Here is a 15,698-nt window from a genome sequence, read left to right on the forward strand (position 1 = left end):
ACGCACCCCTGGACGAGGATATCGAAGAATGGGAAGTGCGTGCAGTGCTCCAATCGATCAACTGCAAGTCGGCGCCCGGGATAGACCAGATCACTAACAAAGCACTACGAAATCTAAGTGATACGACAATATCCGCCCTCACTAAATATTTCAACCGGTGCTGGAGAGACGGAAAACTACTGCAGCAGTGGAAGACCGCCAAAGCGGTCCTAATCCCAAAGCCGAACAAGCCACCGGGTATCGAAAACTTGAGGCCAATATCCCTCACGTCATGCGTCGGGAAGCTACTAGAACATGTCTTGCTGAATCGGTGGCAGCAATACTTGGAAGAAAACAACATATACCCGGACACCATGCTCGGTTTCCGGGCCAAACTCTGCACACAGGACGCAATGCTTCTGCTCAAGCACGAAGTAATGGACAGCAAGACCAAGGACAACACGGCAGTGCTGGGGCTGGACCTGCAGGGCGCGTTTGATAACGTGCACCACTCGGCCATCCTCAAGCAAGTGTCCCACCTTAACATGGGAACAAGATCCTTCAACTACATCAAAGACTTTCTGATGGACCGCACCGTACAAGTGATAGCAGGGGACCTGCAGCTCCCACCCAAACAACTCGGGAGCACAGGCACGCCACAAGGATCAGTGATATCCTCGCTGCTATTCAACCTTGTAATGATCGGGGTTGCCAACAAGCTCAACACCATACAGAACGTCAAATACACCATATATGCGGATGATATTACGATCTGGAAAACGCAAGGCAGCGACGGACAACTCGAGGCGGCGTTGCAAGAAGCGGTGTCAGCAGTCGAAGATTACCTACAACACACGGGACTGAAATGTTCACCGGCAAAATCGGAATTGATGTTAATCACCCCACGAGGCAAGCGCTTCAAGGAGCAACCCGTAAACATCACAATCAGGACGGGCGATCGAGGAGAAATCCCCAAAGTTAAAGCACTTAAAGTTCTGGGCCTCCGGCTCAGGGACAAGGGCAGCAACGAAAAGACCCTAGTGAATGAATTACAAACGAAGATAGTACGAGCCGTCCGGCTCATCAACAAGGTTGCCACAAGACAACAAGGCATGAAAGAAGACAGCCTGCTGCGGTTAACACAGTCCTTTGCGATTAGCCCCGTTGCGTACGTGGCGTCCTATCACAACTGGCGGGCGGACGAAAAGAAGACAATTGACGCTGCCATCCGCAAGGCATACAAGAGCGCCATAGGGCTATACCATCACACAAGCACGGAGCACATGCTCGCTTTGGGCGTACACAATACGCTCGAAGAGATCATGGAGGCCCAACAAACAGCGCAGTACCATCGCCTAGCTCAAACCAGAACGGGGAGAGCCATCCTGAACAGGATAGGCATGGAAATACCACATACCTCACCGAGGGAAGCGGCCGCCTTACGCCAAGACGTGATGCGCAAGATCCGGATACCACCTGCACCAAGACACATGCACCCGCAGAATGACCAAGAGCGAAGAACGGCAAGAGCGGTGGCACTAACAAAGAGCCATCACAACGATCCACACGCCTACTACGTGAACGTGGCCAAATACCACAACGTGAAGAACGCCTATACGGCGGCGGTCCTCAGAGCAAGCACCGGGGAACTCGTCTCCGCAGGAAGCATACGGTGCAGAACACCAGCGCAGGCGGAAGAATACGCCATTGCACTGGCAATGCACGTAACAGACTGTCGCACGATAATAAGCGATTCAAAAACGGCGGTCACCAACATTTCGCAAAACAGCGTATACCCCACCACGGCAAGAGCGCTAACTTCAACAGCACAGAATGGAAGACTGGCCACCAACGTCACCATCAAGTGGTTCCCGGCACACGCTGGCAAGCTGGACGAGTCGGTTGGTCCAAACCGCAACGAGGAAGCAGACAGGGAGGCGCACGCGCTAACAAGACGCGGGCTCCCGTCATCGCTCCCCGATATGCGCGAAGCAGACCCGACAGAAGCCACGGCCGAGAACGAGAACAGCGAAGAGTTTGCCATCACCAAGTACGGAGAAGTCCTGCTGTGGTACAGGGCAAGCCGTAACAAGTATCCACCACCTCATCGGGACCTAACACGCAAGGAAGTGACCACCTTCCGACAGTTACAAGCAAGAGCAATTTGGACTCCGGTATGGGCGAAACACGTCTGTCCGGAAATATATCACACGGACACGTGCCAACGGTGTAAGAAGGCATGGGCCACCCAGAGCCATATACTCTGGGAATGCTCGCCTCCCGCACCCAACACCCAAGACATCGAGATGCCAGACAAGATCGGCAACAAGATTACCAGCACAGACCTCGAGACTCAACGGGCCGTCGTCCAGCACGTCCTCGAGCTCCTAGACCGGCAGAAACCCGAAACGTCGTCTCGCTCGCGGGGCAACGGATAAGGGTGGACGCAAGGTCTAGGACGAAGATACGGAGCATCACAACGAAGGCAAGATTACCCACAGAGACAAGATCCAGCACGTGCCACGTTCCCCTTGGAGCGTGAGGCGGCCAGTGCTCGCCTTCGGGCTTGTAGTACGGCCCCCGCCTCCGTAGGGCAAGCGGGCACGCAAGAGTCTCCATCCCTATCCCCTCCCCTGATTTGCTGGATCGAACCAATAAAGTTGTTCTCTCTCTCTTTCAGTGCGGAACCTATTTTCCTTGCTGTTTCGTTGCATTCCAAATACTAAAAGCTTTGGTATACAATATTCAACATTTTCAGCCATTGTTAGGCACTATTCAATTCGAATTACATTCAAGCTGAAATTTCACTATTCGCATACCCCTAGTAAATGTACTTTGATAGTTTCTTATATCCATGTTCGTTGTGTCGAGAGCCGACTGAGGTTGAACTGTAGTACAAAGACAGCTACACTCCTCCCCCATTATTTTGCAAACATAGAAGCTACTTGTGCTGTTGTTGTGCTGAGTAAGTTCACTGGTACAACTCTGGGATAGCAAATGTCTGCAGAAGCTAGAAAAAAGTGCTGACATCAATGAAATTCCACAATTCCCAGTGACTTACCCATCATGACTGGGGAGCCTTGCTGTTCAAAATGCTTCAGCAGGGCATCAATGTGGTTGGCTACCTCACCCCCAGTGCTGGCATGGAGGATCCTACATGGAACCTGAGAAATCCAACAGTGTGCACTGCGAAACTGTGGCACCAAAAGTAGGACAACACAGCAAATGCACAAATGCACCAGTTAACAAAAAAGTTCTGGGAACACTCAACAATTTTGTGCTCGCCCAAAATAATATAATTATGTGGCATAACGTCCAGAAACTACACAGTGGTTTATGACGGACACCATAGTCAAGGGTTCTGGGTTGACTGTGACCACCTGGGGCTCCTTGGCAATCACCCAAACAACACTGAGCAGTGCCGTGCATCCTGTGCGCCCTTGTGACATCACTGCGTCGGCGTCTCACAGAGTGCATTAGCCTGATTTGCTGTTTTCATTTCAGCAAATCTTGTGACTGGTGTGCTACATAAACATTAAACATCGCATGAGATTATTGCTACGACTTGTCCGGAACAAAACCATAATGTTTCTTCTCGGGTGCACAACAAATCAGTGATCGTGCCATCACTGTCGCCGTCGTCACCATCATCTTCACCTTGCTACTCTCATCACACACGCACTTATTGCTTACCTCAGACACCAGTTCGCCCACCTGTTAACACTTTGCAGAGCCCCAACGATGCTTTTGATAACCAGCTACTGCCTGCAAAATAGTTCGCATAACATCCAATTTCCACAGTGTGTTCAATCTGCAGAATTTTTGCATTCTGCCCTCATCAATACAGTGAAATCGCGATACGTTTCTGCACAACGCCTTTTTCTGGATAATACGTTTTTTTGTTCTTTTCCCAGTGATATAATCTCGACCGGGTGAGGTGGGTCGTCACCGCAGGAATCAGGAGACGACGATGAAGGCGGGCATCGTGATGATGAAAAATAGAAAAGATCGTATTCACTTCATTGGTACATGGTTTTGACTCTATCCGAGTCTCGAGCGGTTCTGATTAACACGGGGGCCAGGACGGCCTTAAATCCCCTCGTGGTGGCCGATATTTCCTTCGGGGAAGTCCTCTCTCCGGTGGTCAAGTTGACGACCTCCTCTCCCTCGGGTCCTCCCTTCTTGGTAGCTCGCCGTTTTCGTCTGCTCCGTAGAGGTGAGACGCGCTCTCGGGGATGAAGGGGATTATCTCGTCACGGGAAAAGCGCTGGGGCTTGCTTCCCACATTGGAGAGATACAGATTCCAGGAAGATCATAACCTGCCGATGACTCCTTCGGGGAACTTGTGGAAGTGTCAGACCTCTGTCGGGCGGTCAAGTTGACGACCTCCTCTCCCTCGGGTCCTCCTTCTTGGTAGCTCGCCGTTTTCGTCTGCTCCGTAGAGGTCAGACGCTCTCTCGGGGATGAAAGAGGATTACAGTAAAAGCTCGATGATACGATCACGGCTAATACGAATTTCCGGATGATACGAATATTTCTGTGGTCCCGGCCGAGCCCCATTACTTTGCAACGTGCTAGAGAACGGTTGTTGCGAATCGATTTTCAGCCTGCGTCGGTTGATACGAATAAACGCCGCCCCACTGACGGCCGCGAAAGAGAACAGCGCGCAGTCACGCGCTTTCTCTCCTTCTCTTTTGGTGCGGAGGCGCGGCGCCGGACAGCGCGGACTCTGCGACTGGGCGCGAAGAGTTTGAAGCGGTGGCGCTTCAAGAAATAAATGCTTTTTACGTACATGTGCCTGAGTGAGTTCACCTCTGACTCTTTAATTTAGCTACAGTCGAATCTCGTTAATTCGAACACGCTTATTTCGAACATACCGCGTACCGAAATGCTCTTAGCAGCGCGCCAAATAACGCGGCGGCGCCTCCGACCGGCATTGCTCCGACACCGCCATAGAGCAAAAGCTCAGGAGAGACCCCTCAATGCCGCGCGCGAAGGAACGGGGAAAAAAAAAAAAGAACCCGCGGCGGAAATTTCCCCCTCTCTCAAATTGCAAGGTCGCCGTTTCTGCATCGCCCCGGAACAAGCGTGTACGTGCCGACTAGAGTGTTCTAGACAACCGTATTCTAGCACACACTAGTGCCGATGTCTCAGCCACGCGAATAAAATGGCAGTGAACCCTTCTCCTCTATTTTCTAGTCACATGTTGACCTTGCATGCTGCGGCAGCAGCGCAGAGGGAAGCAGCGGCGGAGGCACAGTCGGGCCAACGAAACTGCCACGCCCGCAAACGCTCACTTCCCGATAACGGCAGAAAACGAAACTTCAGGGGGCAGCTAAAATAAGCTGGCACCAGCACGGCGGCGGGCGCGCACGGAGATGTGCGCACTAGAGTGTACTAGAATATGGCATTGTCTAGTACACTCTAGTGCGCACGGAGTCGGAGGTGAGAGAGCTACGAGGGAGTTGAGAGGGAGGGCGAGGGGAGCCACTGAAGCGGCGGAGTTGACGCGTCCGCTTCCCTGCCGCCCTCCTCCCTCACCTTCGACGGTCTCCGCGCGCACCCGTGTGCAGGCGCCGCCCGCTCGCTCCCTGAAGCTTCGTTTTCTGTCGTTATCGGGGAGCGACCGTTAGCCGGCATGGGCAGTTTCGTGGCCCGCGCTTGCTATGCGCTTGCGCGCCACGATATTTCACGACTCGCACCGTTAGTGCATCGTGCTATGGTGCACGAATACTTCAAAAATACGTCCTTTTAATTCGAACAAATTTTCGGGCCCCTTCGAGTTCGAATTATCGAGATTCGACAGTTTTAATTGTGTTTCGATGATACGAATTTCGGCTAATACGAATATTTTTCGTGACCCCGTGAGATTCATATCATCGAGCTTTTACTGTATCTCGTCACGGGAAAGGCGCTCGAGCTTGATTCCCACATTTGACAGGTGCAGTTCCAAGCCGATCATAACACCAGCCAATGTCTTACAGAAGCAATGTATTTCGGATGATATGATTGTCGGATGAGGCGTTTAGTTTCCGGTTCCCGTTAAGATCGTATCAACGAGACTCTACTGTATGCGGCCACCGTGGCCGGAAGTTGGATTTGCGACCGCGTCTTCAGCAGCAGAATGCCACAGCCACCTGGTCTGTACGTGCTTAATGTTCATAAATAGCACTGCGATGACGAACAACACAACGAAAAATACAACTGAACACTAATCCACAACTGCATGTTTAGCGAGGCAGACAGGCATACAATTATACAGTAAAACCCTGGTGATACGATCCTAACTGGTACGAATTTCAGTGTGATACGAATTCGTAACCATCCCCGGCCGAAATACATTGCTCACAATACGAAAAAAATCGGCTGTTCCGAACACGTTGCCGCGCCGCTGTGGATCATACGAACACGTGATCAACAGCGGCAGCGGCCTAGCCAGCGGCAGCGGCCTAGCCACCAACAATGCTCTCAGCAGCGCGCCAAGTCACGCGACGGCGCCTCTGACCGGCATTGCTACGGCACCGCCAGAGCAAAAGCTTAGGAGAGACCCCTCAAGGCCACGCGCGAACAAAAAAAAATGTTAGAAAAAGGAAGCAAAAAAAACGCGGCGGAAATTTTACCCTCTCTCAAATGGCAAGGTCGCCGTTTCTGCGTTGTGCCAGAACACGCGTGTACGTGTCAACGTCTCAGCCACGTGGAGAAAATGGCAGTGAACCCTTCTCCTTTATGCTTCCTCTATTTTCTAGTCGCGTCTTAACCTTCCACGCTGCGGCTGCAGTGCAGAGGGAAGCAGCAGCGGTGTCCCAGTCCGGCCAACAAAACTGCCCATGCCAGCAAATGCCCGCTTCCCAATAACGGCAGAAAACGAAACTTAGGGAAGCTGGCGCCGGGCCAGCTGGAGCGGCGACACCGGCACGGCAGCGGGCGCACACGGTGACAGTCGAAGGTGAGGGAGCTACGAGGGAGTTGAGAGGGAGAACGAGGGGAGCCACCGAAGCGGCAGAGTTGCCGAGACCAAATCCACTTCCCCCGCCGCCCTCCTCCCTCTCCTTCCACGGTCTCTGCATGCACCCGTCGCCATGGCGCTGCCCGCACGCTGATGTTTCCTGTTTTGCCATTATCGGGAAGCCAGCGTTGACCGGCGTGGGCAGTTTCGTGGCCCTCGCTCGCTATGCTCTTGTGCGCCGCGATAATACAGGTTTTGTCAAAAGGCGAGGGAGTACTTGGAGTTCTTGGGGATGCAAATGTCTTTTCCAAGCTGGATGCGACTGCGGGATTCCACAAAGTTTCGTTGTCCGAGGACTGCCAAGAACACACCACCATCAAACCTCCCTTTGGTCGTTACTGCTACCGTCGTCTTCCCTTCAGTCTACCTTCAGCACCCGAGTATTATCGGCAAGAAATGACTAGAATCCTTGAAGGACGGCTGATGGTAGTAAACATGATTGATGACACCCTCGTATATGGCAAGGACAGAGAGGAGCACGATAAATGCACTGGAGTGACTTGACAAGGCTCGCATTAAGCTTAACCGAGCAAAGTGCTGTTTTTGCAAGACAAAGTTGAGTTCCTCGTAGTTGTTATCGCGGCCAACGACATCTCGTCAAGCCCTGACAAGCTGGAAGCACTATGCAACCTTGAAGGTACAACTAACATCGCAGAAGTTTCCTAGGGATAGCCAATCACATTGGACGCTTCCTACCGCATCTGTCGGCGGTCACAGCACCCATCAAAGCGCTACTGAGCAAAAGAAATAAAATTACTGGCACTGGGGACTGCTGTAACACTCGGTTTTTAATCAGGTAAAAGCCATGCTCAGCTCTGATCTTTGTGCTGCAAAGGACTATCCAGGTCACAAAACAATAGCGTCAAGCAACGCCATTTCTTTCGGGATTGTAGCGGTACTCATGCAGCAACAACCATTCGGAAAGATAAAGAGCCGTAGCATTAGCGTCCGGATCGTTAACTAAGACAGAGGAACGCTACAGTCAAACAGAAAAATCTGTCATTTCAACCAGTAGATACAAATATATACAGTATAGACCACTTATAACGTAACCGCTTATAGTGCAGGATCGGATATGGTGCAGTCTTTTCACACTCCCGTTAATTTTCCCATAGCACTCCATGTATACACGTATCGCTTATAGTGCAGTTGCGGGAAATGAAATACCGGTTACAGTGTGGCTGCCTGGGAGTACGGAAGTCAGCGGAGACGGCGAACGCTCTCCTCAAACGGGCGCCCCAAGGAGTGCTCGAGGAAGAGAGAGAGACGAAGTGGAGGAGAAGGGCATGTGGCGCGAACGAACAGCCAGTGAGGCTGAAACCAGAATCTTGAGTGCGAGTCGTGAAATATCACGGCGCGCATAGCGAGCGAGGGCGACTAAACTGCCAACGCCGGCCAGCGCTCGCTTCAAGATAACGGCAGTAAACGAAACTTCGGGGAACGGGCGGCGCCGCCACGGCACGGCAAAGGGCGCACGCGGAGACCGTGGAATGTGAAGGAGGAGGGCGGCAGGGAAGCGGATTTCGCCTCGGCAACTCCGCCGCTTCAGTGGCTCCCCTCGCCCTCCCTCGTAGCTCCCTCACTTTCGACTGTCACTGTGCGCGCCCGCCACCGTGCACGCGCTGCCGCTCCAGCTCGCCGAAGTTTCGTTTTCTGCCGTTATCGGGAAGCAGGCGTTTGCCGGCGTGGGCAGTTTCGTTGGCCGGCCTGGGACAGCGTCGCTGCTTCCCTCTGCGCCGTAGCCGCAGCGTGCAAGGAAGCATAAAGGAGAAAGAAGGGTTCACTGCCATTTTCTACACGTGGCTACGGTAGCGTGGCTGAGACGTCGGCACGTACATGCATGTTCCGGCGCAACGCAGAATCGGCGACCTTGCCATTTGAGAGAGGGTGAAATTTCCGCCGCGTTTTCTTTCTTTCTTTCTTTCTTTTTTTTTTTGTTTTGTTCGCGCGCGACATTGAGGGGTCTCTCCTAAGCTTTTACTCTATCGCAGTGCCGGAGCAATGCCGGTCGGAGGCGCCGCCGCGTGATTTGGTTCGAATTAACGAGATTCGACTGTAAATTGAATGCAAACGTTCTAGCCGCATTCCTTGACTGTCGCATATGCGTGGCGGCTCGGTGCACATGTGTTGCATGTTGCATGTGGCCTTGAAAATTGTTGCTTTGGTTACAGTGCGGTACCACTTATAGTGCGGATATTCGCGACTCCGGCGACTTACATTATAAGCGGTCTACACTGTACTGGTCGAAACCGATTGCCTACACGGAATCAAATTCACGGCAGAAACTGAAGCCGATAGTAACGCTGTTGCGACAAGATGATTTGGACAAGATGCCTACGCACATACAAAATATTTTATCAAGCTTATGCGCTACCAGTTTAAAGTCATGTACATTCTCAGCAAACAATTAGCTACAACTGCAGCCGACACACTGTCGAGAGCACCTGCGAGCTTGCCACTAGTAGCTCAAGTTGACATGGACGAGAAGTTTTTGGAAATTCATGTTTCCATGGTCACAGACACTAACCTTCTCAACTTAGAAGACATTCGCAGGCACCCGCCGGTGGACGGAGAATGCTGCATGCTAATGCAGTATGTATACCAACTACGGATGGCCACGACGCAAAAAGCTACTAATGCACCTCAAGAACTACTAGAGTCACTGTGGCGACTACACTGTACAGGATGGCGTGCTGCTCAAAGGTAATCGTTTCATTATCCCGGTTGCACTTCAGAAGGACACCTTGGAATTAATTGATGAGAGTCATCAGGGGATAAATCACTGTGACCAAAGAACTCAAGAATCAGTGTGGTGGCATGGGGTATCGCAGCATGTAAGAGACATTTTCAACTGCAAGCAACAGACACCCGCCGTGGTTGCTCAGTGGCTATGGTGTTGGGCTGCTGAGCACGAGGTCGTGGGATCGAATCCCGGCCACGGCGGCCGCATTTCGATGGGGGCGAAATGCGAAAACACCCGTGTACTTAGATTTAGGTGCACGTTAAAGAACCCCAGGTGGTCGAAATTTCCGGAGTCCCCCACTACGGCGTGCCTCATAATCAGAACTGGTTTTGGCACGTAAAACCCTATAATATTATTATGCAAGCAACAGACACGCATCCAAAAAAGTGGGCCAATGATCATAATGAAAACACCGCCACAACCATTGGATGAGCTTGGCATGGATTTATTTCTGTTTTAAAGCCGTAATTATCTTGTAGTTGATTACCGTTCAAGGTGTCCTGAGTGATTCTCTGAAGAAGCACGTAACAAGCAGTCATCGATGCAGTCAAAAGCATTTTAGAGCACAGCTCTTAGGTGCCCGTTCCTGCGGAAAGCGTTGGCGTTGTCACTTGTAACCGAGCAAACAAGCACAGCAAAAGATCAGAGCAAACGCGGCACCCAGAGGGGGATGAAAAAAGCGGCAGGAGCGAAGAGGCACGAGGAGGAAAGCAGAGAGGAGGGTTCAGCGGAACCATGAGGCAGAAAGCGGGGGAAGGTATGGCGAAAAGGTGAGAAAAAAAGCATAGTGCAGTGGCGTGGCTACAAGATGGTGGCAGAGTAGCACGCATCATCTACAATCACGGTCGGAAAAAATGCCCGAGCACTGTTCGTCTGGGAGGTCCGTGAACAGTGACTGCTGTGAATCACGCCCACACGACAGCTGGTCCCACGCGCTGGCTCTCGCGGTCTCCAGATTAGCGAGGCAATCGCGCTACACTACGCTCCGTTTGCAATGTGCCGCACTAGACCGATTGTCCGCGCCAGCCAATATATCGCGAAATGAAAACACATATAGAGCTGCGCTTAAATTTCGCATTAGGGAGTATCGTAATCGTCGGTGAATTTTTTTATTGCTTCATAGTTTCCAGTGTGGTGCAAAGTGATAAACGACCTCAATTCACTTTAAATGCCATTGCTGCTTTTTGCAAAGCATGTGACATCCAGCCCAAACTATCGACAATGAAACAAGAGAAGTGGAAGGAATGGTGCAAACGGGTCAAGGAAACGTTTCAAAAAGCAAATCATCCTTTCCTTGGATTGTTGGTATACAGGGACACTCTAGGAGTCACACGGTACAGTCTGGCACAGCTGCTGATGGGACGAAGTCTCTGCACGAGGTTGCCAAAGTTATCTGACCACTTGGAGCGCAGGTGGGCATCCGGTGCCTCCTTCCAAATAGATGAGGTGGCCAAACGTCGCCAGAAGAACTTTGACCGACAGCATGCAGCTTCCCACCTTCCTCCCCTCGAGTCTGGAGGAGCTGCGTGGGTTCACGACATACAGACCACTGCAACGGTGCTGAGCCCGGCAGCGAAGCCCCGTTCATACGTCGTCAAAACACCGAGCGAAATCATCGTACGCAACCACATCAACCTGGAGCTATTCTCCGAGACAACGAAACTGTGCCCTACGACCGCAAGAGGAGAGGAAAGCAATGCGAATGCAGCAGGTGATAGCTGCGTCCAACCCAGCGATCATCCTGCCAGCAGATGTGCAGCACAGGGTGACGAGACATAACGCTTGGAGAACACAGCAAACACAGATACAAGCACAGGCACGGAACCTGGCGGTTCCTTGCCTGCAACACCCTCTGTGAAAAACACCAAGTAGTGCTGCACAAGGTCTGTGCGTCAAGTGAAGACATCCAAGCAACTTAATTTGTGAAATGCTTTAGTGTAAGGTATCTAAATATTAAACAATCTCGGGGAAGAGATGTAGGAGATAAGGAGCGCACTGATGTATATAAAAGGCGGCGCCAATAAAGGCAAGAGGGAGTTGCATCCAACTTCGATCGTGCTTGCATCTCTGTCGAGATAATCGACCGTGCAGAAGAAGCTGCCCTCATCCTCTCCACATTCTTAACCCTTTGAAGGTTGAACTTTTTTGCCAAATGCAAACCCCCAGGGTTGATTTTTCTTTAATGCTGATTTAAATTCTTCGAAAGAACCTATTTCGAAAAAAAAAAATGGTCGTACTTTTTTTACAGTGACAGTAAAGTGACGGAAAAATTGTTTGTGTTGTAAAATACACAATGTTTATTCATGAATAAGAAAAGCGCACTGAAAAGTGGTTGTGTGCACCTCCAGAAACCGAAACAAGTGCCTTCAGCATTCATCTTATCGCCGACAAGGTGCGATAGAGCTTTTGTGGTCTCCAAAAAAGAAAACACGACAACGGCAGCATCGTTTGTGTATATACGCGCCTGCCCGGGAACAGGTGTAATCGCGCCACGGTAAGCGATAAACGATCGAGTAGCAAGCGGTCACCCTTTCAGAGATTTGAAACCAGATAGCCATCAGTTTAGCGCCTGCAACAAGCGGGAGCCGCCGCAGGAGAAAACCGAAACTTGCCACCGCTGCTGGGCGCGCGCCCGGATGCGCAAGCAGTAGCTAACACGCCCTTGCCATAAAAAAAAAAAGACGGAGCGGCATTGGCGCAAGCAAAAAATTCCACGTGTTCCCGTCAAGTGGCAGCACATGCCAAGCGAAAGAAATGATCGAAAGAGGCGCGCACTTGCCACCTCCCCGCGCACGCGTGCCCATGCCCGGATGCGCAAACAATAGCAGACATAAAAAAGAAAAAAAAAATGGAGAGGTCTTGGCACAAGTAAAAATTCCACATCTTCCCGTCAAGTGGCAGCACATGCCAAGCGAAAGAAATGATCGAAAGAGGCGCGCTTTTTAAATGTACAAGCGATGACGTAGATGTACATCATTGACCATTTTGAAGGTGTTCGCGGAGCAGGTACATGTACGCCATTGACCCTGAAAGGGTTAACGTGGGTGCACTGTCTGTGTAGGGTTGTTTGTATAATGTCTGTTGTACAGTTACAGTCGAACCTCGATATATCGAACACGGATATATCGAATTATTGCCTATATCGAACGGTTCCTATATCACGCGGGAAATCGCATGCATTTTTTATTTTTTATTTCGAACGATGTTTGACGCATAATGGATATATCGAACTCGGCCACCCCAGACCGCCCGCGCTCCGTTGACAGGCGGCGAGCTTTCCCGCAACACTCTCGAAACTAGCAGCAGCGCGGTGGGCGTTTACGACCACTGCACACATGATGATGATGATTTATTGGCATCCCCTTTGAAACGGGGTGGCGACAAATAGTCACCTAGCCTGCTTGATTTAATCAGGTATACTACACATGTTCTTTATCTAGCATTTTTGTATACCTCTCATTATCTTTCTTTTTCAAAAATTTAGCTTGTACCGCTGCCTATGATTTTAAGAGATCATACATCGATGGCGCCAAGAGCGCCACTTGAACGTAGCGGCGTGCGCACGCCGCATCCTTGCAGCGTCGGCGGGTTGACGCACTGCACTTGTTGGACTAGCTCCTCCCCGTCGTCGCATCCCTGGTCGCATCGATCTTTGCGCTCGTAGCCTCGTTGTGTTCGTGTGTGTGGAGTTAGGCCTGTCACAGGTCGTGGTGTGTGTAACGATGGCTGCAAAAGCTAAGAAACGGACGACTCTGACTTTTGCTGCTGAACTAGAAGCAATCCAGCGCGTCGAGAATGGCGAGAAGAAGTCGAGCGTCGCAGAAGCGTTTGGCATACCAAGGAGCACATTGAGTACTCTGCTCAAAAACAAAGGCAACATAAAGGCCGAGGCCGAGAAGAGTCAGCACTCCGGCGCGCGGCGTGTACGCAAAGCTGCCTTCGAAGATGTTGAGAAGGCGCTTCACGAGTGGTTCATAAACGCAAGGGCCCGAAATATTCCTATATCGGGACCGACCTTGCAACAGAAGGCACAGAACTTTGCCTTCATTCTCGGCGCCGAGAATTTCAGTGCGAGCAGCGGTTGGCTGCAACGATTCAAGACTCGCTTCGACATTGTTGGGAAGACGGTGTCGGGAGAGAGTGAGGACGCCAATGATGAAGAAATTCAGAAGTGGCTTGATCACGAGTGGCCCAAAGTTCTCGCAAAGTATGAGCCTAACCAAATGTTCAATGCTGACGAGACGGGCCTATTCTGGCAAATGCTTCCGCGACAAACGCTGGACACTCGCGGGGACAAGTGCCACGGGGGGCAAGCAAGGCCTATCACTTGTGGATCGCCTGAATTACATTGAGGACGCAGTCGTCAAACACGCCATTGCCAACAAAAAGCAGGCTACCCTTTTTCAGTATTTTAAGCCGACGCAATAAATGCTTTGTTTGAATCCTCAAGTGAGTACTTACTGCACCATGATTGGTTCATTGGTTGTTTTCCACAAGTTTTTGACGCATTTTTTACTTGATTTTTTTATATCGAATTCTGGATATATCCAACTATTTCGCGATCACCGCGCTGTTCGATATATTGAGGTTCGACTGTATAAATGTGTGTCTTTGCTGTGCAACTTGTCCCTGTCTGCCTCTAGCCTGTCAGAATTCGTGACACAAGAATAACTGCAACAATTCCTTAATGTTGCAGTGGTTCTGCTTTATAGGTACATTCGGAAGCAAAACTTTTAAGACCAGAGATGCCGCAAAAAGTATTTTTCTTATCAGCCCAGTCATGGCATGCTGAAGTCGAGTGGTGCTGCCTATGTGCATCTGTTTGACGAATGCAATGCATTGAGACAATTCAAAGTTGCAAAGCTATGCTAGAAGAATTTAAGCTCTTCCCTGATGCTGTGGTCTCGTGACTTTAGCCTGCAACTGTACATCTGTTTCAGAGACAAGGCTTGTATCTGTGTTTGGTGTGTTCTCCAAGCATTATGTCTCGTCACATCGTGCTGCACTCCTGCTAGGAGGATGGTCGCTGGGTAGAGCAATGTGCTTATTGGGGCTACAAAGTTAGATAACATTAGGGTTCAAGTAGAATGAATCGCATAAAAAAGTCACAGGCCTGCGCAGCACACGCAGCGCAGTCACAGCGTAAGCTGGAGAAGCAGCTCCATAGCAATTTAATTTTCTGCACCGAGCACTACAGGGTCTTCGTGGCGAAGTCTCTTCGCGTCGTATTCATAAGAACAATTTGAACTGTCCCCCAGGCGTCGACGGCGAGCTGTGCCTTGCGCCGCAACACTACAGGCTCTGCACAGCTGTCTGCTGAGACTGACGTTGCCTGGTTGCTCTACGATTCTGAAGAAGCTCTACGATTCGCTTCTTCAGCAGAGGTTCGTACCTTGCGAGGAGGCGCCATAACATGTGCCGAAGAGTAAACACAGGCATCCAGACTATGTGGAAAACATGTCACATTCCTTGACCTGTGGCACAATACGATGCTGTTGATGATGGTTTATTGGCATCCCCTTCGAAACGAGGTGGTGACAAACAGTCATCTAGCTTGCTTTAGTTAACCAGATCCAGCTACATACTCCATTGAACTGCTACATGTTGGGACACCTGGTGAAATATAGCGCACCTGCAATGCAATGTTCACACGTGTCGACGCTATGTGGCGCTCATGTCACATCGCATGAGAAATAGCATGATACGATGCTAGATGATGATGATGATGATTTATGGCATTCCCTTTGAAACGGGACAGTGACAGTCACCTAGCTTGCTTTATTTCATCAGGTACGCTATACATATTTTTCATTCTTGCATTTTCGTATATATCTCTTTAATCTTCTTTTTCTTCCTGAAACCTTGTACCTTGTACCATTACCTGTGCATGGTGTGCCCCCTGGTGCAATAACATGCAAATGCAACGCTCAGTGCGCATGTAAGATGCTACGCGGTGTGCATTCCTCATCA

General features: G+C 50.7%; 1 protein-coding gene across 2 annotated transcripts in view; it reads right to left on the reverse strand.

Moving 5' to 3' along the window:
• LOC119465120 (ufm1-specific protease 1) overlaps positions 1-15,698 on the reverse strand; it is a 67,335-nt gene that overhangs the window by 38,479 nt on the left and 13,158 nt on the right. For both annotated transcript variants that reach the window (XM_037725918.2, XM_049655591.1), the window contains exon 4: positions 3,041-3,143. In XM_037725918.2, coding sequence (XP_037581846.1) covers positions 3,041-3,143 — 103 coding nt within the window. The remainder of the gene's footprint in view (positions 1-3,040; positions 3,144-15,698) is intronic.

This window comes from Dermacentor silvarum, chromosome 9 (genome assembly GCF_013339745.2).
Source record: "Dermacentor silvarum isolate Dsil-2018 chromosome 9, BIME_Dsil_1.4, whole genome shotgun sequence".
Lineage (NCBI taxonomy): Eukaryota > Metazoa > Arthropoda > Arachnida > Ixodida > Ixodidae > Dermacentor > Dermacentor silvarum.